At 38.6% G+C, this 23,763-nt stretch overlaps 2 protein-coding genes across 7 annotated transcripts; both read left to right on the plus strand.

The window, feature by feature from the left end:
* Positions 9,120 to 14,966, plus strand: LOC18774688 (receptor like protein 30). Of its 4 annotated transcripts, XM_020567562.1 has the most exons (4): positions 9,120 to 9,380; positions 10,268 to 10,331; positions 11,400 to 13,958; positions 14,118 to 14,966. In XM_020567562.1, exons 3-4 carry the CDS (start codon positions 12,153 to 12,155, stop codon positions 14,589 to 14,591), a joined length of 2,280 nt encoding a protein of 759 aa, XP_020423151.1. In that variant the 5' UTR covers positions 9,120 to 9,380; positions 10,268 to 10,331; positions 11,400 to 12,152; the 3' UTR covers positions 14,592 to 14,966. The 4 variants fall into 4 exon arrangements, with proteins under 4 accessions (XP_020423151.1, XP_020423149.1, XP_020423152.1 ...); XM_020567560.1 differs by having other exon boundaries at positions 11,400 to 14,966; XM_020567563.1 differs by lacking the exons at positions 9,120 to 9,380; positions 10,268 to 10,331 and adding an exon at positions 10,914 to 11,111 and having other exon boundaries at positions 11,400 to 11,460; positions 13,818 to 14,966.
* LOC18775558 (receptor-like protein 12) lies at positions 16,554 to 20,682 on the plus strand. Of its 3 annotated transcripts, none has more exons than XM_020565175.1 (2): positions 16,554 to 17,653; positions 17,810 to 20,682. In XM_020565175.1, exons 1-2 carry the CDS (start codon positions 16,975 to 16,977, stop codon positions 20,188 to 20,190), a joined length of 3,060 nt encoding a protein of 1,019 aa, XP_020420764.1. In that variant the 5' UTR covers positions 16,554 to 16,974; the 3' UTR covers positions 20,191 to 20,682. The 3 variants fall into 3 exon arrangements, with proteins under 3 accessions (XP_020420764.1, XP_020420766.1, XP_020420765.1); XM_020565177.1 differs by having other exon boundaries at positions 17,298 to 17,384; positions 17,561 to 20,682; XM_020565176.1 differs by having other exon boundaries at positions 17,334 to 17,384; positions 17,531 to 20,682.

The raw sequence follows: 23,763 nt of genomic DNA on the forward strand, positions 1-23,763 counted from the left end.
TACATATATTTTTCTATTAATTAGGCAGTGCCATTCTTCAAAACAATCAATCACCGGAATTTGAATTGTGGATGTTTCTTGAGATCCTGCTTGCCACTCAATTTAAAAGCCACCAAATCTGTAGTTATAGAATATCATGGAAAGAAAAAAAAAAACAGTGAAAGACTCAGCTATTATAGACTATTTATAAAAATATTGAAGTGTAGTTTTGTTTTTTGTTTTTTTGGGTATTATTAAAAAATTTGTAAAAAAAATACAAGTATTAAATCTAGAGAAAATGCATAATGTGCTATATGCAAATTTATTAATTATATTTTGAATGGGTTATTCAAGTGAAAAACTTTCATACTCTCGTTTCTTTTTCTTCTTTCTATCTATCTCCTCATGTCACTTATTAAAAGGAAAGAAAGATAAAATAGAAGGTCGCACTAATGGAACATGAGTAGGGAGTATTTCTCGTAATTTACACCTGCTCAAGAGAGAACATTGATTTTTGGGAAATGAAAACTGTGTCATGATCTCATCCTCAACTAAGTATGGTTTTTGCGCCCCTTCTTCTCTGCATGATTGCCATTTTCTCAAGTGATTATGGTTCATTTCATGTATAAGGCTCTAAACAACCAATCAAAAGAATTTGAAATTTGCTTATGTTGGGCTGGCAAAAGCCAGCATTATTGTCCCTTTTCTTATTTTTAAATCTCCCAAATAAAATCTATCCAGTATTCGTAGGCACTAAAGATTAATTCTTCACCTGAATCTGTAACAGTCACTATATCACTAGTCCTCGAAGCCCACTTCCAATCGAATGAGGTGTTTGAATGCAGCTTTCAGGTCTTCATGTGACTTGTATTAAATACAGCTTCCTTGAAATGCAAAACCTTATGATTCAAGCACACCTACATACAAATAGTTATTATCCTGAATTGAAAGGGTGAAATAAAATGTTATGAGGAATTAAAAAACATAATACATGCCTTAAACGAAATAAAGAAACTGGTGATTAATCTAATTTTTACACATAACAGAAAGTGGGTTTTTCGTTCAATGTTTTTCAAACGCAAACTCAAGATCTTAATCATGATGACCACAAATTGATCTTTACGAGGTAAAGAAAAAGATTAAGAGTTTAATAACATACCTGAAACATGACAAAATGGATCAAATAAAGAACTAAGGCCAAAAATGCTTGTCTAGAGGAATCCCTTGGACTATAGCATGTCTTTCTTGGGTTCTAAGTGCCATTGGAGATATAATTGCTTGCAGCTTTGTCTGAGATCTGCTCACATCTTGAAACAAAGGAAACCAGTAACTAGATAAGTTTGTTATTTAGTTTTGAGGTATTGAAATGTCAAATAAAATGATAAAGTTTATTTTGCCACAGTTCTAATTTGAACATGATGTAAGAAGTATGTCAATTATTCTATCTATATTTAAGTAATGAAGCTGAACATTATCTAGTCCATATAATGCTCACTCTAAGCGTGTGCCTTTGTAAGCATATAATTCATATAACTGCCTATCCCAATTCCTAAGTAACCTGAGAAAGGAGAACTAACACATTCGCTTTCAATGTAATTCCTATTGTTGGGTGAGAAAGAAGCCTGAGGCTTTGTGGGTGCATTTTCGTGGCGAATAACCATGATATAAACTTCTCTGGTGTAAATTTAGCCAAACACAAAAATTTGTAAATGAAATAGTGTTGAAACATATGTGTAACACCCAAAAGACCATAAGAAGGAAAGAGTATTACATGTTCAACAAGTGAGGTTCTGGTAAGGGTAGAAAGAAGTGCTCTTGATATTGTCTTTGGCCTACTCACAAGCCAGATTTTTTGCAAAATGATTGATTGCAGCTGAAAATGGAGAACAGGAGAAAATGAAAAAGGCTTTAGCTTTTGCCTTTTCACACTCATCAAATTTAATACAACATATTGACTATGGACTATGGAGCAAAAGGAGACAAACCATAACAGAGCAGTAGCTCACCTTTACTTCTTGTTGGTCCCAGAACCTATACCCACCAAACCAGAAACAGAGGATATAAACACATCGCTTCCTGATCCAGACGTTGGGTTCCTGATATTTGTCTCAACATCATTTACCTAGTCCCACAATCAAATTCAATATAACCCTTTTCTTTCTCATAAAATACACTTTTCAATTCGAGAATTGAAGTCATAACCACAACCTTGGAGTGCACTGATCAGTAGAGTTATGCTTGGTTCCAAGAACATGTGTACACAGCCGCTCCAAACCCAGCTAGCTGCTCCACCACGCCTTATCTGACATGAAAAGAGAGCGATAAATTAGAATCCATCTAATTAATTTAAACAAAAAACTCGGTTTTAAAAGAAACCCATGAGAGTGCAAACGAGATAGAGAGAGGTGCTTTACCCGTGACAAAGAGGATGAGTGTTGTTTTGTGATCTGTTGGCCACAACAAGGAAGAGGAAGATTGAGTTTAGGCTTTCCTTATGGCTGCGGAGAGGAAGAGAGAATGAGTTTCTGAAATTTGTTTGGGGGGAAAGGCGGCAACAAATTTTTATTTTATTTTATGATTTTTTTACGTAAATAAGTATTTTTGTTTAAATATTCATTTCTTAAATTCTTTGTGAGTAAATTTTTGAATAACTCAAAATTACCTTTATGTAAAAAAAATCAACACACAACTACATTTTAAAGAAACAAATATATAAACCAACAGTATATTAAAATATGAATAATTATAAAAATAAATGGAGAATAGGAGCCAGTTCAACAGAGATTCTCCACATAAAATGATACAACAAAAAATAAAAAAACAATAAGGAATTATATTGGCATGCTCTTGAAAGTGTGACGATAGGTTAGTGGGTAATGTAAATTCATAGTGACAACCAAAACTCAAATTAGTTTGTAAACAGACAAAACACTAGTTAAACCTTACACTCTTGCTTCCTTGATCTAATGAATACTATAAATTCAATTGTGTAGAATCATGATTTTAGACCTATAAAATCAAAGGGACAAAAGTAAGAAAAATAATAGGTGTCGTTGTGTTATGAGGACACTCGTCACCAACACAGGAAAAACACCTGCAAGAAGCTGCCACTTGTCGATCAATTCAGTTAAAAATGGATTTTATATGATTTCACTCCTAAACATCAAATAAATACATTACAAATCTGAAAAATTCACCAAAAATTCCTCCAAAGTCCCAGTGACATTCTCCTCGTCCTAAAGCTTGGAAAATCTTATTTTTACTTATAAATATTCAAAGTGACAATTAAAACTCAAATTAGTTTGTAAACAAACAAAACACTAATTAATGTTTGATAACCTAACACTCTTGCTTCTTTAATCTAATGATTACTATGAACTTAATTATGTGGAATCATGATTTTAGACCTCTAGAATCAAATAATTTGTCATAAGTTGTATGTAGCTTTTTTCGGCGTACTTTTCTAATTTTTATTTAATTTGTTATGAATTTGTTAAGATAAACAACAAAAAAGTAAGGAAAAAAAAAAAAGTGGTGTTGTGGCATGAGGACACGCATCACTAACACAGAAAAAGCACCTGTAAGAAATTGTCGATCAATTCAGTTTAAAATAGATTTTATATGATTTCACTCCTAAAAATCAAAATAAATACATTAAATTTTTGAAAAATACACCAAAAATTCATACGAAATCCTAGTGACATTCTCTTTGTCCTAAAGCTTCGAAAATGTTATTTTTACTGATAAAAATTCAAAGTGACAACAAAAACTCAAATTAGTTTGTAAAAAAATAAAGCACTAGTTAATGTTTGATAACCTAACACTCTTGCTTCTTTGATCCCTCAATTACGTGGAATCATGATTTAGACCTCTAAAATCGAGGGATTTGTTGTAAGAATGCGTAGCTTTTTTAGGTGTGTTTTTCTTAAAATTTAATTTGTTATGAATATTTTAAGATAGGCATTTTCGACGACTGCTAATTCCCCTTGTAAATAGAAAAATTATTACCGGCGACCATATGTTGCCCTCGGAATTCAGTTGTGATTTTCGACAACTGTGAATATGCCCTCCGAAACAAGCACAACTATTACCGACAAGGATGAGTTTGGTCGTAAATATAACGGCATTATCGAGTGGACATATTTCTCTTCGGAAATAGTAAAACAATTTCGAGGGCATGAGAAGCCCCTCGGAAATAATCATCTTATTTCTGACAAACAAATTTGTTGTCGTTAATAAAGTTTGTGCCAAGTTTTCCCGCCAAATAAATTACATTTCCGACGACCATAGAGACCTTTTTCAAGGGCCGTTCCTTTGTCGGAAATAAATTCCAGCCTGTGACATATTTCCAACGGACAACATTTTTTCGTCAGAAAAAACACTTTTGCCAAGGGAATTTGGGAGCCCTCGGAAAAAGTTAGTTGGTAATGAACCTTTTTTTTTTTTTTTGTTGGTAGTGAGTACAGAGCAACTCTACTCTTTGGTTCGAAATTCCACCAACATCTTCATGTCTGAGGTCGGACCAAACATCTCCATTCCAAATTTATGGAGAATTCCTCTTCCAACCAACCCAGAAATTTACATGAAAATATGTCCACATAATGGGAACCCTAGACCTAGAGCTATGACACATGAGCCATGACGTTGTGTTTATATTGAGTCATTGATGTATTCACTGGCGGAACTACTCCAATGGCTTAGGTGGGATATAGCACAGTGAAGTTATTGGGGAAATAAAAAAAATCAAGCTTATATAAATGAGTTGTTTTAAATATAACCCACTATTTATTATTCTATTAAAATTCAAAAAAGCCCAATTCTTTATCAATTTAGTTGTAAGGCAATAATAAAAACACACATTGCAATAACAAAAATTTCAATTCTCTCAAGGATTGCATGATACAACTTGAATAATGTAGATTGTAGATTGTAGATTGTGTGGTGACAGAGGAAATGAATGCGCTCCTTCTGGCCCCGGTAACTGAAGGCGAGGTCTACCAAGCTGTTGGACAATTGGGTCTTTTAAAGGCCCCGGGCCCTGATGGTTTTCCTGGAGTCTTTTACCAAAAATTTTGGCCAATAGTTAAAGACATTGTGAGTGGAGCCGCTTCTGGATTTTTTAATGGGAACGATCAAATTAAGGTTCTAAACAGAACTCACATTGCCCTAATCCCCAAAGTCCTTGATCCTGTATTGCCTGAGCAATACCGTCCAATCAGCCTCTGCAACTATGCATATAAGATTTTGGCAAAATTGCTAGCCAACAGACTAAGCAGTCTTCTCCCATTTTTGATCAGTCCAAACCAGAACGCCTTTGTAGCAGACCGTGTGATTCAGGATAATATCTCCATTGCTCATGAAGCTTATCATCACTTGAAGCTCAAGACTAGGGGGAGTAGACATGAGTTGGGTTTGAAAGTGGATATGAATAAAGCCTATGACCGTGTAGAGTGGGACTTTTTAGAGGCGCTTCTATGCAAATTGGGTTTCTGTGACCATTGGGTTAGATTAATCATGGCTTGTGTTTCCTCTGTCTCCTACTCTGTGCTCATCAATGGAAAACCTGGTCCGACTTTCAGACCATCTCGCGGGCTTAGACAAGGAGACCCTCTGTCTCCTTACCTGTTCTTGTTGGTAAGCGATGTATTCTCCAAAAATCTGTCAAAATGTATCTCGGGAGGATGGATCAAAGGAATTAAGATGGCACAAAGAAGCCCAGTTCTTTCCCACCTCCTTTTTGCAGATGATTCCCTTTTCTTTCTCAGAGCCGACGTGACTAACTGCCGCAGATTTATGCATCTGCTGAATCGTTATTGTGCTGCCTCGGGACAATTAGTTAATCATGAAAAATCTTGTCTCTACTTCAGTAGTAATACTCCTGCTGAGTTGAAGACTACAATTGGCTCTATTCTAGCTGTGGAAGGAACGGATAATCCCGGGAATTACCTGGGGATGCCTACTATGTGGGGGAGATCAAAGAAGGCAGCTATGAATTATGTTAAGGAGCGGGTTAAGGATAAGATCTTGGGCTGGAAGCAAAGCTCGCTCTCATTAGCAGGAAAGGAAGTCCTTATTAAGGCAATTGCCACTGCTATCCCAACTTTCCCCATGCAGTGTTTCAAATTTACAAAAGGTCTATGTGATGAAATTAACAGTGAGATGGCCAAGTTCTGGTGGGGAAAACCTAACTCTGACACAAAGATTCATTGGAAGTCTTGGTCTGCTTTATGCCTTCCAAAATCCGATGGTGGGTTGGGTTTCAGAGACCTCAACACATTCAATTTAGCACTCCTTGGTAAACAAGCATGGAGACTGATTCATGAGCCTAATTCCTACTGGGCAAAATTGATTAAGGCCAGGTACTTTCCAAATCGTGATTTTATGAATGCCGTGGCTGGTCATCGTCCTTCTTGGGGTTGGATTAGCTTATTGGAAGGCAGAGAGGTTATTAAGGAAAATATAAGGCATCAAGTTTTCAATGGCCACAATACTAAGATTTGGGAGGATCGTTGGCTTCTACCCCCTCACCAAGGTTATGTTGTGCCACTGATCACTGTACCGTTGAATGCTCCCCAATTGGTAAGTGAGATCTTAGACGGCCAGACCAGAACTTGGAACACTCAAGCTCTAGCTCAGTATGTGAGCCAGGACACCATTAAGCTTATCAATGAGGTTCCTATTGGTAACTTGCACAGAGAGGACAGAATTGTGTGGCCCTGGAACAAATCCGGTTTGTATTCTGTGAAGTCTGGTTACAATCTGCAGGTGGTCTCTGCTTCTTACATCGGAGGGTATAACCGGTCGTCCCATGTGATTGAAAGGGGAGTGTGGAAGGATATTTGGGCATCTCCCACTCTTCCCAAAGTCAAGTTTTTCCTCTGGCGCATGATGGTTAGGGCCTTGCCTACTAAGTTGAATCTGTATCGCAGAAGAATTATTTCGTCTCCATTTTGCCCCATATGCAATCAGTATGAAGAATCTGAGGAACACGCTATCTTTCTATGTCCTTGGACCCAAGCGGTCTGGTTTGGCTCACCATTAAATTACCGTGTGAACCCTCAAAGCATCACTACTTTCGATCGCTGGTTCACTGGACTGTTAAATAGTCAGATGTTTTCCAAATCCGAAAGAGTATGGGTTTTGTCCTTGGTTAGTTTTATCTCGTGGGAGATATGGAAAGCAAGGTGCAAGTTTCTTTTTGAGGACATTACAATCGATCCCAGATGTGTGGTGGAACGAGCTGCCTCAGCAGCAGAGGAATTTGATGTGCTGAGGCGTCATGAAATCTCCACCAGAAACGGGGCTGGTGTTTTCTCCCAACCCACTGATATTTGGAAACCCCCTGTTAACGGTGCAATTAAGATCAATTTCGATGCGGCTTGGAAAAACCATGAGGCAGGATTGGGTGTGGTGATGAGGAATCATAATAAGGATTTCTGCTATGGTTTTGCTAGTAAACGATGTTGTAACAGTGCACTGAATGCAGAAACTGAAGCAGCTATCGAGGCTCTAAGATGCGCAAGTTTGAGAGGTTACTCAAAGATAGAGATGGAATCAGACTCAAAAGTCCTCATTGATAGTATCAAAGGTAATGTATGCACGAAGGCCTGGACCATTCTCCCATTGCTTGATGAGATCAGACGCCTAAGTGCGGGGTTCTCTGACGTGGAATGGTGTTGGATCCCTCGTGGTGCAAATCGCGCCGCTCACGTGACGGCGGCGATAGGATTAAGGGCGGTGTGTCCGCAAGGATGGGCTAATCAGCCACCTCCGTCCCTGGTGCGGGTTCTGGCTTCTGATGGACTTCCTAGTCCCCCTTAATTGTAATTTTTGTTTTCAGTGTTTTTGTCTTAGTGGGGGAAAACTGGTTACTAGACTCTGTGAGTTTAGTTTTTTTCCTTGAGTTTCTATTAGCTGTTCAGGATGGTATCCTTTTGTATGCCTATTCTGTTTTTTAATGAAAGCTTCTTTGTCCAAAAAAAAAACTTGAATAGGTACATTTTTAATTATGTTGTTGAAGTATTTTTTTTCGTCGCATTTAATATGTATTTGTTTTATGTTAAAGTTTATTGAAAATTAATCAATGAAGCTATGAACTAGTGTGATTTATATGATTTAATGTATACTTTATTTATAAAAAAAATACTATAGAAACGGTAAGTATATACAAAAAAAGAAAATTTTGATCATTAGATTTTAAGCTAACAATTTTAGCTAGCCCACCCGTTGAAAAAATTATGGTTCCGCCCTTGGATGTATTGACTGACCTTAGTGAAGTAAAGAGCCACCGAAAAATCCAACTAGACAAATACGGCAAGACTTGAAAGTCACAACTCAACTAGTCCATCCATAAAGCAATCGCACAATTCAATAAGTCTTTCTGTTCAATGACATATCAAAATATATCATGCGACAAATTTTGCACTTGTGCTACAATTACTTATAACCCACGCTATTGTAAAGATGTAATTAGATAGAGTTTAGTACTTTTTTGGTTGGTCAATGTTTAAAATTTCTAGTTTTATTGGGTTTAAATTGGAGTAATTCACTGAGAATTTATGGGTGGTATTTGGGAAGTAAGCAAACTGCAGATTGATATTGCAAAAATGTAACTTATTCTGTAAAACGCGATCATTGCTTGGGGAGAAACAAGGCTTAATACAAAAAATTTACTTAAAATTATGTTAAACCTGAAATAACACCATATATTAAGTTTAATTTTCTTTTCACTATAGATAAACATAAACGTTTTAATTACTCATAATAAGAACAATATGAATCACTTGAGATGGTTGAATAAAATTAGTCTCGGTGAACAATAAGATTCAATCATGTAATAACCCAAAACAAAATATCTAAAAAGAAATAAAATATCTAAAAAGTAAGGATAATATCTTCTAGCAAAAAGACAATTTTGCCCTCGCATTATTTAATAGGGGGAAAATTGACTTTTTGATCGAGAAAGAATTTGGCAATTCCACTTGCGCCGTTGCGTAGAGCACGGCGAGAGGAGTCCGTAGACACGGAGTAGACCCGAATCGGAGTTGTAACGAAGAAGATACGATCAAAATACCGTGAAGGGCAAAATGGTAATTTGGCCAAAAGTCAGATTTTTAACCCTTTTTCCTTCTCTCTCTCCTCATTTCTCTCTCCTCCCGATTTTTTTTTGCTCCAGCCGCCCGACCTTTCCTCCTTCTCCTTGACGCCACGGCCGCCACACTTGGAACCGATCTCCGCCATTGGTACCAAACGAACCACCACTCGACCGCCGACGTTTCTTGACCCTTCGCCGGAGTTTCCGTGGCAGGAGCTCGCCGTAAAACTCCATTTTCGCCGGATTTCCAGTTTGAACTTTGAGCTCGATTTTCTCCTTCAATTCTCCACCAAATCGATCGAGTAAGGTATGGTTTCTCAGCTATTTTTCGTGTTCTAGCTAATGTATGTATGGGTTTTGATCGATTTTAGCTCTAAAGGGTTCGATTTTCGACTTGAAAATTGGCCGAAACTTCGGCCGCCGTGATCTACTGTTTTCGATCACTTTTTGGGGTATGTCCAAGAACAAAAGTGACTCCAAATGGGGTGTTTTACCTAGGATAGGAGTTTGGAGTCCTGGTTCCGAGATTGTTCGACCACCCGAAATCGCTTAAGACACCCAAATTTGCCCGCGCGTGCTGGGGCGCGTGGGCGAGGGTGGTGAAGTAATTCTGTACAGTTTTGTGACCCTCGTGTCGTTACGAGCGCGTAGGATTTCGCGGATCTCAATTCGGAGTCCGTTTGAGCCCCGAACGGATTTTCCATATCGCGCGATCCTTGGGTGCAGTGTCGTCAAATCGTTGGATCACACTGAATTTTGGATATGTCGGTCTACATGATTCCAGGATCGTGTAGGATTCAACGGATTGCGAATCGGAGTCCCGGATACTCCGAAATCGCAAACCCTGGGGCTAGGGTTTGGATTTTAAGCGATAACGCGATTTCGGCTAATCCGACCGTCCGTTTCGGACCGAATTCGCGGAACATGGTTCCTTCTCTATGAGGAATCTTCAGAGAAGCCCAGATTGGCCATCGGAGATCATGGACCCCACGGGTCCCGGGTCGGCCGATCTGGCAGCTTATCGCTTAGTCAAGCGTCGAGTCTTCCAAAACTGATCTAAGAGTCTGAAAGGCTAATGTGGGCATAAGAGTAACTTGAAAAGAGTGCACGTATTTCTAAGAGCCGGGGGCAGGGTGTTTAATTTAAATTCTTTTTATTCAGCAGTTTATTGATTTATTATTCATGGTTAATCAGGCACCAGAAGTCCAGTCGACCTACAGGAGGGACCTTCAAGAGGTCCAGCTAGCTCGGACCAACTGTGAGTGGACTTTCTTTCATAAATGATTTTATATAAAGGAGTTATTTATATGAATGAGTTTACATAGATGATTTTATATCGATTTTATATAAATAAGTTTTTATAAATGAGTTATCTGAATTAATTTCATTATTTGATCTTGAATAAGTATTCTTGCATGTCTTAGAGCATGTTTTATACTGTTAACTATTTTGAGTTTTATATATATATATATATATATATTATTGAGGTTATATTAACAGCAGACCTTGAGCCTTACATAACAAAATAGTAGCAGCATTGAGACTGCAGTTCATATATCAGATTTCAAAGAATTATCAGATTTCCTAGTTAGACCACCGTGTACCCATTTATTTATGGTGATTACCCACAGTCGGACCGATGTCTACGGACATCTAGTCTGATTTCAGTTTACGTCAGTGCACTTGACATTGCCTCACGAGTTTCGGGGACGCTCGGACTGTGAGTGCCAGGATTTGCGGCTCGGCTGACTCTGTGTCCCCGGGACCTGCCAGGATTTGCGGCTCGGCTGACTCTGTCCCCGGGACCTGCCAGGATTGCGGCTCGGCTGACTCTGTGTCCCCGAGACCTGCCAGGATTGCGGATCAGGCTGACTACGGTCCCCTGCATCCTGCTAGAGCGACTCGAGCTGACTTGGTGTCATCGAGGACCTGCCGGCGGATCATAGTCCCCTGATTTCGCCAGTTTGCGGCTCGGGTAGACTGCGTGGCGCCCGAGACCTGCCAGGGGAATTGACGGATATGACAGGGGTACAAATAGGTGGTATTTTCAAAGGATTTTGAGTTTTCTTTTACTCAATTATGACTTTCAGTTATTTTATACCAGTTTCTTTGATATTCGCGCATTTATATCCTTATATATTTGTTCAGTATACGAGTATATTCGTTAACGCGCTTTACATGCTTATTTGAATACCTTGTTTTGACATAGAGACAAATTAGCGATTTATATCCCTATGTATTTCAAACAGGGGTTACTATGTTCTAGCTTGTTTTTAAGAACCTTATTTTTGTCCACTCACGTTTTTAACTTGTTTTTCGCCCCCAGGCCGTAGAAGTGCGCATGATCCACCACCGGGCCGTTCATAGCTTCCGCGCCACCAAATAAGGTAGAGTTTTGTGGAAAATCCTTAGAACCCTAAAAACTCTAGAAAATGCTCTGATATCTATTTGAAACTGAAAAACTGGAGTTGAGTTCTGTTATTTGAGATATTCTGGCAGTTGGTGTGGACTTATTTGATTGTTTAACAGGTGGAAAACTTTTGGTTTGGTCAAAATACAGGGGAGACTCTGCCGAATTTTCGGCAGAAGTCTAAGGGAAAGTGTAAAAAGAATTTGAAACGAGAGGGATAAAAAGGTCTTTTGTGCCCGACATTCGCCAGGTGTCGGACACGCACAGGACTTGGCTCGAATTTCAAAGCAGAAATTGGGTCGGGTCCTGTCAAATTAAGCCTTTTAAAGTCAATTTCTTGCAGGCACCGACTCAATCACAAAAACATAAGAAAGAAAAAAAAATATATAAGCAAATAATAATAATAATAAATAAATAAATAAATAAATAAAAGGTCAATAGTAAGGATTCTTTAAAGTAATTTAATATTCCTGAATAGAGATATTTAAACTTGAATGCAAAGAGATAGACTTATTGCCATGACGAATTGTTCTAATCACCTTTGCAAACACAACGACACTTAACAAAGAAAAATACGAACATGCATTTATGGATACCCCAGAGCACGTAAGTGGGATGGGACACTTGACGAAGAAAAATACGAACATGCATTATGGAGTATGACTTATCATGCATCTAATTTCCATGCTTACTTTTTCCTGGTTACAGACGGGAGAAGACTTCAAAGTCAAACCATATATAGTATTACATATATATATATATATATATATCCACCACAACCTTTATTTCTCATCAGTTGTTATCACTTTCCCTGATCAGCTAGCTAGCGTCTCTAGAACTAAAAAGTTTACCAAAATGAAACATTTGCTCCAATATTTCTTGCTCCTATTCTTAATCCCTAAAATCTGTTTTACCATCATCCCTGCCGTTCACAGCCTCTGCACTAAAGACCAGCAACTATCATTGCTCCATTTGAAGAAAAGCCTTCAATTTTCTCATGATCCTGATTCTGATTCATACCCAACCAAGGTTATATCTTGGAATTCAAGCACCGATTGTTGTTCTTGGCTTGGTGTTAATTGCAGTAGTGATGGGCATGTCGTTGGTCTTGACCTTAGCAGCGAAGCTATCAACGATGGCATTGACGATTCAAGCAGTCTCTTCGATCTTCAACACCTTCAAAGCCTCAATTTGGCTGACAACCATTTTACCTATGGTACTCGCATTCCATCTGCAATCGGAAAGCTTGTGAACTTGAGGTATCTAAATTTATCATCTTGCAGTTTCTATGGATCAATCCCAAAGTCAATAGCAAATCTAACACAATTGGTTAGTTTGCATTTGGGATTAAATACGTTCAGTGGTTCAATTGATTCTATTAGCTGGGAAAACCTTATTAATCTGGTAGACCTCCAGATGGATGACAACCTACTTGAGGGGAGTATTCCATCGTCTCTCTTTTATCTTCCCTTATTGACACAACTAGTACTTTCCCGCAATCAATTCTCTGGTAAACTTCATGCATTTTCTAACACCTCTTCCGACTTAGAATATTTGGACCTTTCAGAAAACCAGATTCAAGGCAAGATACCCCATTGGATTTGGAGTTTCAGTCATCTTTATTACCTAAATCTTTCTTGCAACTCTTTGGTAACTCTAGAAGCTCCTTTATATAATTCTAGTGTATCAATAGTTGACCTTCATTCAAACCAACTCCAGGGTCAAATCCCAACTTTCATACCATTTGGTTACCAGCTGGATTACTCAGGCAACCATTTCAATTCTATACCATCTGACATTGGTTATTTCTTCACTTCCACAATGTTCTTCTCTCTTTCAAGCAATAACTTGCATGGGCTCATTCCGGCATCAATATGCAATGCGACAAGTTTTCTTATGAGTCTTGATCTGTCCAATAATTTTCTGAGTGGCATTATTCCCCCATGCTTGACTGCAATGCGCGGTCTCAGAGTACTTAATTTAGCAAGAAACAACCTCACTGGAACTATTTCTAATTTTCAAGTTACTGAATATAGTTTATTAGAAATTCTAAAGCTCGATGGAAATCAGTTAGGTGGTCAGTTTCCAAAATCTCTAGGTAACTGCATACAGTTACAGGTTTTAAACTTGGGAAACAATCGTATAACAGATACATTTCCATGCTTGTTAAAAAACATGTCCACCTTGCGTGTCCTTGTGTTGCGGTCCAACAACTTCTATGGAGGAATTGGATGTCCCAACACCTATGGCACCTGGCCAGTGCTTCAAATCATACACCTAGCTCACAACAATTTCACTGGTGAAATACCGGGAATATTTTTGACAACATGGCAGGTAATGATGGCTCCCGAGGATGGTCCCCTATCGATTGTCAAATTCCAACTGGATACAATTATTGCGGGAAAATCAATGTTGATTGATTATTCTTTTAATGATCGTATAACAGTTACCAGCAAAGGGTTAGAGATGGATCTAGTAAGGATTCTATCTATCTTCACCTTGATTGACTTCTCTTGCAACAACTTCAGTGGACCAATACCTAAGGAAATGGGAGAATTCAAATCACTACATGTCCTTAACTTGTCCAGAAATTCTTTGACAGGCGAAATCCCATCCTCATTTGGTAACATGCAGGTACTCGAGTCCTTGGACCTGTCACAGAACAAGTTGGGCGGGGAAATTCCACAACAGTTGGCAAAGCTTACTTTCCTTTCGTTCTTGAATATCTCATATAATCAACTGGTCGGCAGGATCCCACCCAGTACTCAGTTTTCAACATTTCCAAAAGACTCATTTACAGGAAACAAAGGACTATGGGGGCCTCCTTTGACAGTGGATAACAAAACAGGATTATCACCACCACCAGCATTAAATGGAAGCCTTCCAAATTCTGGCCATCGTGGGATTAATTGGGATCTGATCAGTGTTGAAATTGGATTTACAGTTGGCTTTGGAGCTTCCGTTGGGTCACTTGTGTTGTGCAAGAGATGGAGTAAGTGGTATTACAGAGCTATGTACAGGATGGTTCTTAAGATATTCCCACAGCTGGAGGAAAGAATTGGAATTCATCGAAGACATGTTCACATAAATCGAAGGTGGAGACGTTGAGGAGCAATGCAGCTGGACGCCAATCCATGTATGCCTGAAGGCTTGGGGATGTTCCTGGCCATCTTTTTCTTTATTTCAAGATACACGAAATAAGCAATGTGCTTCTGCTGTCATATTTTATCTTAATAATCATTTATCTTGTATTATGCAATGTGAGTGCAAAACATATTACTATCGTTTGCTTGCTTAATTTTTGCCACGGTTAAAAGGTTGTCATGACTTTCATATGCCTCCATCCTATTCTACTACGGAAGCTTACTCAATTCTCTCTTTTCCTCTGTGCTGCAGAGGGCTTGTGGAATTCTTTTTAAGGATGGTTTGGGAATTTTGTAATCTTAGGTTTTTTTTATAAAGCAAAATAAAATTAAACTATTCTAATATACGCCCTAGAATTAGGGTTGTTATCCTAGTTTGGGCCACGAGCCATGATTATTGATCTTGGCCAATACTCACCGAATTTTTATTTTTATTTTTATTTTTTTGAGAAAACACTCACCGAAAAATTTAAATAGGGAAGCAACATGTAGACTGTAGCCGGGCCAACTCGACAGATGGACTTCAAAGTCAACAAGCCAACTAGTCAATCCATAAAGCAAGCTCACAATTTCCACAATGTTCATAGTCTCAGTCCGACGTATACGGTATATCAACATCTCATGCGACAAATTTTCCATAATTCACGCTATTGTAAAAGTGTAATTAGAGTTTGGTGTTTTGGTTGGTCAATGTTTAAAAATTCTAGTTTAACTTGGAGTAATGCACTGAGATTTTCTGGGTTAAAATCTGGTGGTTGGAAAGCCTTCCCAATTCTGGTATTCATGGGATTAATTGGGATCTTATCGGTGTTAAAATTGGATTTGCAGTTGGCTTTGGAGTTTCCGTTGGGTCACTTGTGTTGTGCAAGAGATGGAGTAAGTGGTATTACAGAGCTATGTACAAGATGGTTCTCAAGATATTCCCTCAGCCTGAGGAAATAATTGGTGTTCATGGAAGACATATTCACATAAATCAAAGGTGGAGACGCTGAATTGATTAGCAATGTGCTTAAGTTGTCATATTTTAGCTTAATTATGCCCTAATAATTTATGTAATGTTATTCAATGTGAGTTCAATGCAAACTGTCTTTGGTTCCCTTAGTTTTTGTTTCTTTTGAAGTTTCATTATTGCATGGAGTTCAACCATGTCATGACTTTCATATGCCTTCTAATCCTATTCCACTCGTAACCTTGGTAAATTCAATGAACACCTTGGTATACACCTTTCGATAATTATTGTGAGAGGCAGTGCCATTCTTCTCTGCAATTGATTACCATTTTCTCTACTGTTAATGTTCATTTCACGTCTAAACAACCAATCATAAGGATTTGAATTGTGGATGTTTTTTGAGATCTTGCCTTGCCACTCAATTTTGTAGCGTATCATAATTAGGTCTTCCCCTGAATCTGTAACAGAGCAACCTGCTCTTTTTGGTTGGAGGAGATTTGCTCACCAACAGTTTCTAGGTATACTGGAAGCTTGCCAGGTTTCTTCCTTTCTAGTGTCTTTTTCTTCTCCTTTTTTCTTGGGTTTTTTTGTTGGTCTATGTTTCTATTTGAATGGGCCCCATAGTTGTCGCTTTTCGAAAATGTTAAAAGGCACTATCTTTTGTTCCAAAAAAAATGCTCTCTTTTTTCTGGGATATGTTGTTAATGTGAAAGTGGCAAGTCTAGAGAATTATGGAGAAGGCTTGTTCGGTGCATTGTGCTTTCTGTGAAGATGCCATGGAAAACTGTTGCTGGCCATTAGAGATAGGCATGCGTCAGACTCTGCCTATGGAGCTTCAAAAGGTTAATTTTATAGGATGGAACTTCAAACGTATTGACCAAGGCAGAAGGGTTATCATATAGTTTAATTTGTTTGTGACTCCAAACTTTATTTTTCAATAAATTTTCACGTACCGGCAAAGTTTTATAGGAAGAAAAAAAATAATAATAATAACCTCCTCATGGTAACATTTTCAGTTCGTTTTAACTGGATCTATCTTCAGCTATACAATTCTTCCAACTCAGAAATTCAACATGAACATTTAACAGCATCTACTTTCTTTGACTTGGCAACCTCTTAGATGCCAAGTCCCAACCCGCTACATGTAGATTGTGGCACCACTCATGGGAATTGTGTATCAACTTTCTTCAGTGATGGTTACTTGTCAAGTCGTTGCCCCTGTTTTATTTCTGTCCAATTTTTCCTAGTTACAGATAGAGATGGGAGAAGACTTCGAAGTCAAGCTAGCAACAATGGAGGAGGCCTTTTACCAATTCAACCCTGCATACTAAAGACACCACAGGCATTCATATTTCTTCACTTTCCCTCGTGAGTCTCTAAAACTAAAAGTTCATCCAAAATGAAAACTCTGCTCCAATATTTCTTCCTTTTCTTCATCACTGCCATCTGTGTTAATATCATCCCTGCAGTTCACAGCCAGTGTATTAAAAACCAACAACTATCATTGCTCCAATTGAAGAAAAGCCTTACATTTTATAATGATTCATCTGGATATTCTCCACTTTCGTCAACCAAGGTCATATCATGGAATTCAAGTACAGACTGCTGCTCTTGGGTTGGTGTTACTTGCAGTACAAGTGGGCATGTTGTTGGTCTTGACATTAGCAGCGAATGCATCACGGGTGGGATTGACAATTCGAGCAGTCTCTTCGATCTCCAACATCTTCAAATCCTTAACTTGGCCAACAACAAACTTGGCAGTGTGGACCATAGCATTCCATCTGCAATCGGAAAGCTCACGGATTTGAGGTATCTAAATTTGTCCAAAACTGATTATTCAGGGCAAATTCCAATTGAGATTTCACGCCTGAAAAAGTTGGTTGTCCTTGATATTTCTAACATTTACAACTCCCTTAAGATCCCGAATTTACGCATGCTCTTTCATAATCTCACAGAGCTTACAGAGCTATATCTTGATGATGTAGATATATCAGCACAGGGGGCTCAGTGGTGCGAAGCAATATCATCTTCACTGCCAAACCTGAGGGTGTTAAGCATGTCTGGAACTAATCTCTCAGGTCCTATTGATCAATCCCTGGCTAAAATTCAGTCTTTATCCGTGATTCGATTGGATTTTAACTATATCTCCGGTCCAATACCAGCATTCTTTGCCAACTTTTCAAACCTGACCGTGTTGAGCTTGGATTTTAACAGTATCTCTGCTCCAATTCCAGGATTCTTTGCCAATTATTCAAAGTTGTCTTCCTTGAGTCTCAAATATTGTCAGTTGCAAGGATCATTTCCCAAAGAGATCTTTCAGGTACCTACTCTACAAAATATCGACCTTTCGCATAATTTGGATCTTGAAGGCTCCTTGCCAGAATTTCCAAAGAATGGATCTCTTCGATCCTTGATACTGAGATGGACAAACTTTTCAGGCTTCTTGCCCAACTCTATTGGAAACCTCAAAATGTTGTCCACGATAGATCTTTCAGGTTGCAGCTTCACTGGATCAATCCCAAAGTCAATGGAAAACCTGACAGAATTGGTTAGCCTGTACATGCCATCGCAGAGGCTTCAAGGTCCGGTAGACTTTATTCACTGGGAAAACCTTGTTAATCTGGTACATCTCCAACTGGAATTCAATCTCCTAAATGGGAGTATTCCATCATCTATTTTTTCTTCTCCCGTGTTAAAGGAACTACTACTTTCCCACAATCAATTTTCTGGTCAACTCCATGAATTTCATAACGTTTCTTCCAACTTAATTACCCTTGATTTGAGTTTCAACAATTTGGAAGGACCAATACCCGTGTCTATCTTGAGTTTTCGAGGGCTTTATACACTTGATCTTTCTTCAAACAATTTCACTCGCTTTCCTTTTAATGGTCCTCAGCAACTGAGAAATCTTTCGACCATTGATCTTTCCCACAATAGCTTGCTGGTTTTATATAATGGTTCCAGTTCCTCATCTTCCTCTTTTCCTCAAATTCAGGATATGAACTTGGCTTCTAACAAGTTGAGAACATTCCCAAATTTCTTGAGAAATCACATCTATTTAGAACGTTTGGACCTCTCAGAAAACCAGATTCAAGGCATGGTTCCCAATTGGATTTGGGGGATAAGTTCTCTTTCTCAGCTAAATCTTTCATCCAACTCCTTCTCAACTCTCGAAAGGCCTTTACCTAAAAATTCCAGTGTGTCTGCTCTCGACCTTCATTCAAACCAACTTCAGGGGCAAATCCCATTTTTCTCACCAAGTGCCCGTTATCTGGATTATTCAAAAAATTGTTTCAGCTCTAGCATACCAACTGACATTGGTGATTTCCTTGCTTCCACTGTGTTCCTCTCTCTTTCAAGCAATAACTTGCATGGGCTCATTCCAGTATCAATATGCAATGCAGGTTATGAGGTTCTTGATATGTCCAATAACTCTTTAAGTGGTATGGTTCCCCAATGCTTGACTGAAATGAAGAGTCTTAGAGTACTTATTTTAAGGAAAAACAACCTTAATGGAACTCTTTCTAACAGATTTACTGGATATTGTGGTTTAAGAGCTCTAGACCTCGGAAGGAATCAGATTAAAGGCCAGCTTCCAAAATCTCTAGCCAGTTGCACAAATTTAGAGATTCTAAACCTTGGAAACAATCAAATCATAGATACTTTTCCATGCTTCTTGAAGAGCATATCCACCTTGCGTGTCCTTGTTTTGCGATCCAACAGATTTTATGGCGGCATCGGATGTTCGAAGACCAATGGCACCTGGCAAATGCTTCAAATTGTAGACCTAGCTCACAACAACTTCAATGGTGAAATACCGGAAAGATCCTTGACAACATGGCAGGCAATGACGGCTGACGAAGATGGTTCCCGACCAAAGAGCAATGTCCTTTCATCTGAAGGGGGACAGTATACTGGAGCTGTTTATTCTTTTAAGGATGCTATAACAGTTACTAGTAAAGGTTCAGAGATGGATCTCGTAAAGATTCTAACTATCTTCACCTTGATTGACTTCTCGGACAACAAATTCAACGGATCAATACCTGAGGAAATGGGAGTATTGAAATCACTGTATATCCTCAACTTGTCCAGTAATGCCATCACAGGCGAAATCCCATCAAGCTTAGGCAACATGCGGCAACTTGAGTCCTTGGACCTGTCGCAAAACAAGCTGAGCGGGCACATTCCCCAACAGTTGACAAAGCTTACTTTCCTCGCATTCTTGAATCTCTCAAACAATCAACTGGGAGGCATGATCCCAACCAGTAATCAGTTTTCAACATTTCCACCATCCTCCTTTACAGGTAACAAAGGATTATCGGGACCTCCTTTGGACAACAAAACAGGATTGCCGCCGCCACCGCCAACACGGAATGGAAGCCTTCCGGATTCTGGATCTGGACATAATGAGATTGATTGGGATCTTATTAGCATCGAAATCGGATTTACATTTGGGTGTGCAATTGCCATTGGGTCACTTGTGTTCTGCAAGAGATGGAGTAAATGGTATTACAGAGCCATGTATAGCATCCTTGTCAAGATATTCCCTCAGCTGGAGGAAAGACTTGGTAACCATAGAAGACATGTTCACATAAATCAAAGGTGGAGACGTTGAAATGGCTATGAGGGGCCATGCAGCTGGCCTCCATGTTATGCCTGGAATATTTTAGTGTGTATCTTTCTGCTCTGTTTTCAATAAATTTACTTGGCTCTGATGGTATTTGAAGGGCGAAATTTCCCACCCACTTCCCCCGCTGCTTTCTTTCTGCACTTTAATTAGTCAGTCAATGATAGTAACCGAAAAAATGAAAATAGGAAGGCAGCATTGAACAGAACAGTCTACTTATGCAAGTCCCAACCAGCTACATGTTAGATTGTAGCCCCACTAGACAGATGGACAGTCAAGCAACCCATAAATCTTGTGGAGGCCTTTTCCACGATACTAAAAACCCACTATATATAATATATCCATTAGCTGTCTGTTATTTCAGTCCCTCAATCCAAATTTCCCACTTGCCTGAGTTAGTTGACTTAGTTGACTTAGTTGGAGCTGATGCTGTTATATTTTTCATAATAGTAATTGTAATAACTCATGCCATTGTTCTAGTTAAATTATAGCTTAGTTGGTCAATGTTTAAAAAATTCTGGTTTGGCTTTGAATGGGTAGTAACACACTGAGAATTTGTGGTCTAGAATCTGGTTTTGCTTTAAAATTTTGATTCCTTGTCATCCAATTTCTTCCCCTCAGCTCTCATACAACAGTCAATGTGGATCAAAATGGAAATAGCAAGGCAAGTGGATTTGCCACTTCCAAGTTTTTCTAATTTGTGATAGACTTTAAAGGCCTCAGATGTGATGATTGTTTGCCAAGTCCCTGTCTGCTACATGCGGTGCAGCTCAACTCCCTTTTCCTTCCGTTTCATTTGTCCTCATTACTGAAAATGGATGGGATGGGAGAAGACTTCAAAGTCAAGCAAGCAACAACTCTCATCAAGGAAGCCTTTTCCAAATCCCACCATATTAAAGCCACCACAACCCTTCTCAGTTTCTTCATCACTTCCCATGTTCATTAACTCTAAAACTAGATAGTTTTATCCAACATGAAAACTTTCCTCCAATGTTTCTTCCTCTTATTCTTAAATATCACTACTATGACAATCTGTGGTAAAACCATCCCTCCAGTTCACAGCCGCTGTATTAAAGACCAACAACTATCATTGCTCCATTTGAAGAAAAGCCTTATATTTAATGAAGATTCTTATTATTCATACCCTACCAAGGTTATATCATGGAATTCGAGTACCGACTGTTGCTCTTGGCTTGGTGTTACTTGCAGTACTGACAGGCATGTTGTTCGTCTTGACCTTAGCAGAGAATCTATCTCTGGTGGCATTGACAATTCCAGCAGTCTCTTCAATCTTCAACATCTTCAAAGCCTCAATTTGGCCAATAATATGTTTGGCTATGGCTCTCGCATTCCGTCAGCAATCGGAAAGTTTACCAACTGGCATTGATGATTTCCTCACTTAGCGAGTTTCCTAACATCTCTTCCTACTTAGTTACCCTTGATTTAAGCTTCAACAATTTGGAAAGACCTCGAATCACTTTGTCTTTCTTTCAACAATTTCAGTGCCTTTCCATTCGATGGCCCTGAACAGCTGAAAAATCTTACAAACACTGACCTTTCGTACAATAGCTTGCTGAGTTTATACAATGGTACTAATTCCTCATATTCCTCATTTCCTCAAATTGCTACATTGAATTTGGCTTCAAACAAATTGAGAACAATCTCAAATTTCTTGAGAAATCAATCTGCATTATTCTCTTTGGACCTTTCATAAAACTGGATTGAAGGCAAGATACCTAGTTGGATTTGGAGTTTAAAATATTTTTATGACTTAAATCTCTCTTGTAACTCCTTAGGAACTCTAGAAGCTCCTTTCTTTAAGCCTGATGTTTGTGAGCTTGACCTTCATTCAAACCAACTCCAGGGAAAACTCCCAATTTTCCTACGAAATGCCTACTATCTTGATTACTCACAAAATAATTTCAGCTCTATCATACCAACTGGCATTGGTGATTTCCTCACTTCCGATACTTCCTTCCCATCTCTTTCAAGCAATAACTTGCATGGCCACATTCCAGTATCGATATGCAATGGGGGTCTTCGGGTGCTTGATCTATCCAATAATTCTCTGAGTGGCATGATTCCGCAATGCTTGTCAACAAAAGCAATTATTGGAGTACTTAATTTAAGGAAAAACAACCTTACTGGAACTATTTCTAATTTTGAAATTCCAGAGTATTATGAATTAGACACTCTAAACCTGGGTGAAAACCATATAGAAGGTCAGTTTCCAAAATCTCTAGCCAACTGCACAGTTTTACAGGTTTTAAACCTTGGAAAGAACCATCTAGCAGATTACTTTCCATGCTTGTTGAAGAATATATCCACTCTACGTGTCCTTGTTTTGCAGTCCAACAAATTCTACGGACGCATTGAATGTCCCAAGACCAATGGCACCTGGCCAATGCTTCAAATCATACCGAGAAGATCTTTGACAACATGGCGGTCAATGATGGCTAACAAAGATGACTCCCTAACAGAGGTCAAATTCCTAGAATTTTCACATTAAGCAGGGAGAGACGCGCGGGGTTGGTTTTTCTTTTGAGGATGGTATAACAGTTACCAGCAAAGGTTCAGAGATGGATCTGCGAAAGATTCTATCTATCTTCACCTTGATTGACTTCTCATGCAAAATTTTCAGTGGAACAAAGGAAATTGGAGAATTCAAATCACTATATGTCCTTAACTTGTCCGGAAATGCCTTGACAGGGGAAATCCCATCCTCCATTTGGTAACATGAGGGTACTCGAGTCCTTGGACCTGTCACAGAACAAACTGAGTGGGCAAATTCCACCACAGTTGGCAAAGCTGACTTTCCTTTCATTCTTGAACCTCTCAAACAATCAACTGGTAGGCAGGATCCCAACCAGTACTCAGTTTTCCACATAAATCAAAGGGGGAGACGTTGAAGGGATTATGAAATTTATTTTTTTTCTTGTGTAAGTTTCAATAATTGGGATTTAAGCATATCAAAAGCCCAGGTTACAAATGGGACTTAAATTTTACTTTTATTATTTGTTATGAATGACCCAAATTGTTTTGTTTAAGAAACAGAACTTTTACTAACACGGTCCTTATTTTCTAATTGCATTCCAAGAAGAAGAATAATATTTGAACATCCATTCATTTTAACAGAGGTTACGTAACAATATGATCCAAAACTACATGTAAAACTATACACGTACTTGCCAAGTTCACGGCTGGTTTTCTTTGTTATAAATGGCTCAAATTCATCCCGAGGCCTGACCATGCAATTTCACAATTCAAACTTTATCAATATTTTCATGAACTCTATATCTTCAGCTTTATCAATATTTTCATCTTCCAACCCAGAAATCCATCGACTTATTCAATAGTCAATAGTCAAAATTTTCATCTTCAAAGTCAACAATTCAAGCAAACCACAAATGTTGTGGAGACATTTTCCACAAATTATATATATACTAAAACCCAATGCAACTAAACACTGTAGCTAAGCACAGTGTAATGACGGAAATGCCCCTAATTTTTCTGCTGTTTTGGTTTTTTTTTTCCCTGCTGCACAGTAAATTGACGAAAATG

This window comes from Prunus persica, chromosome G6 (assembly GCF_000346465.2).
Source record: "Prunus persica cultivar Lovell chromosome G6, Prunus_persica_NCBIv2, whole genome shotgun sequence".
NCBI classification, from domain to species: Eukaryota; Viridiplantae; Streptophyta; class Magnoliopsida; order Rosales; family Rosaceae; genus Prunus; species Prunus persica.

What these genes read in the sequence shown, in the direction of transcription:
- LOC18774688 (XM_020567560.1), top strand. Translation starts at nt 12,153, where the DNA reads ATGCATCTAATTTCCATGCTTACTTTTTCCTGGTTACAGACGGGAGAA.
- LOC18775558 (XM_020565175.1), top strand. Translation starts at nt 16,975, where the DNA reads ATGAAAACTCTGCTCCAATATTTCTTCCTTTTCTTCATCACTGCCATC. An exon ending in GTCTGGAACTAATCTCTCAG is followed by an intron (nt 17,654 to 17,809) that starts GTCCTATTGATC and finishes CTCCAATTCCAG; the next exon opens with GATTCTTTGCCAATTATTCA.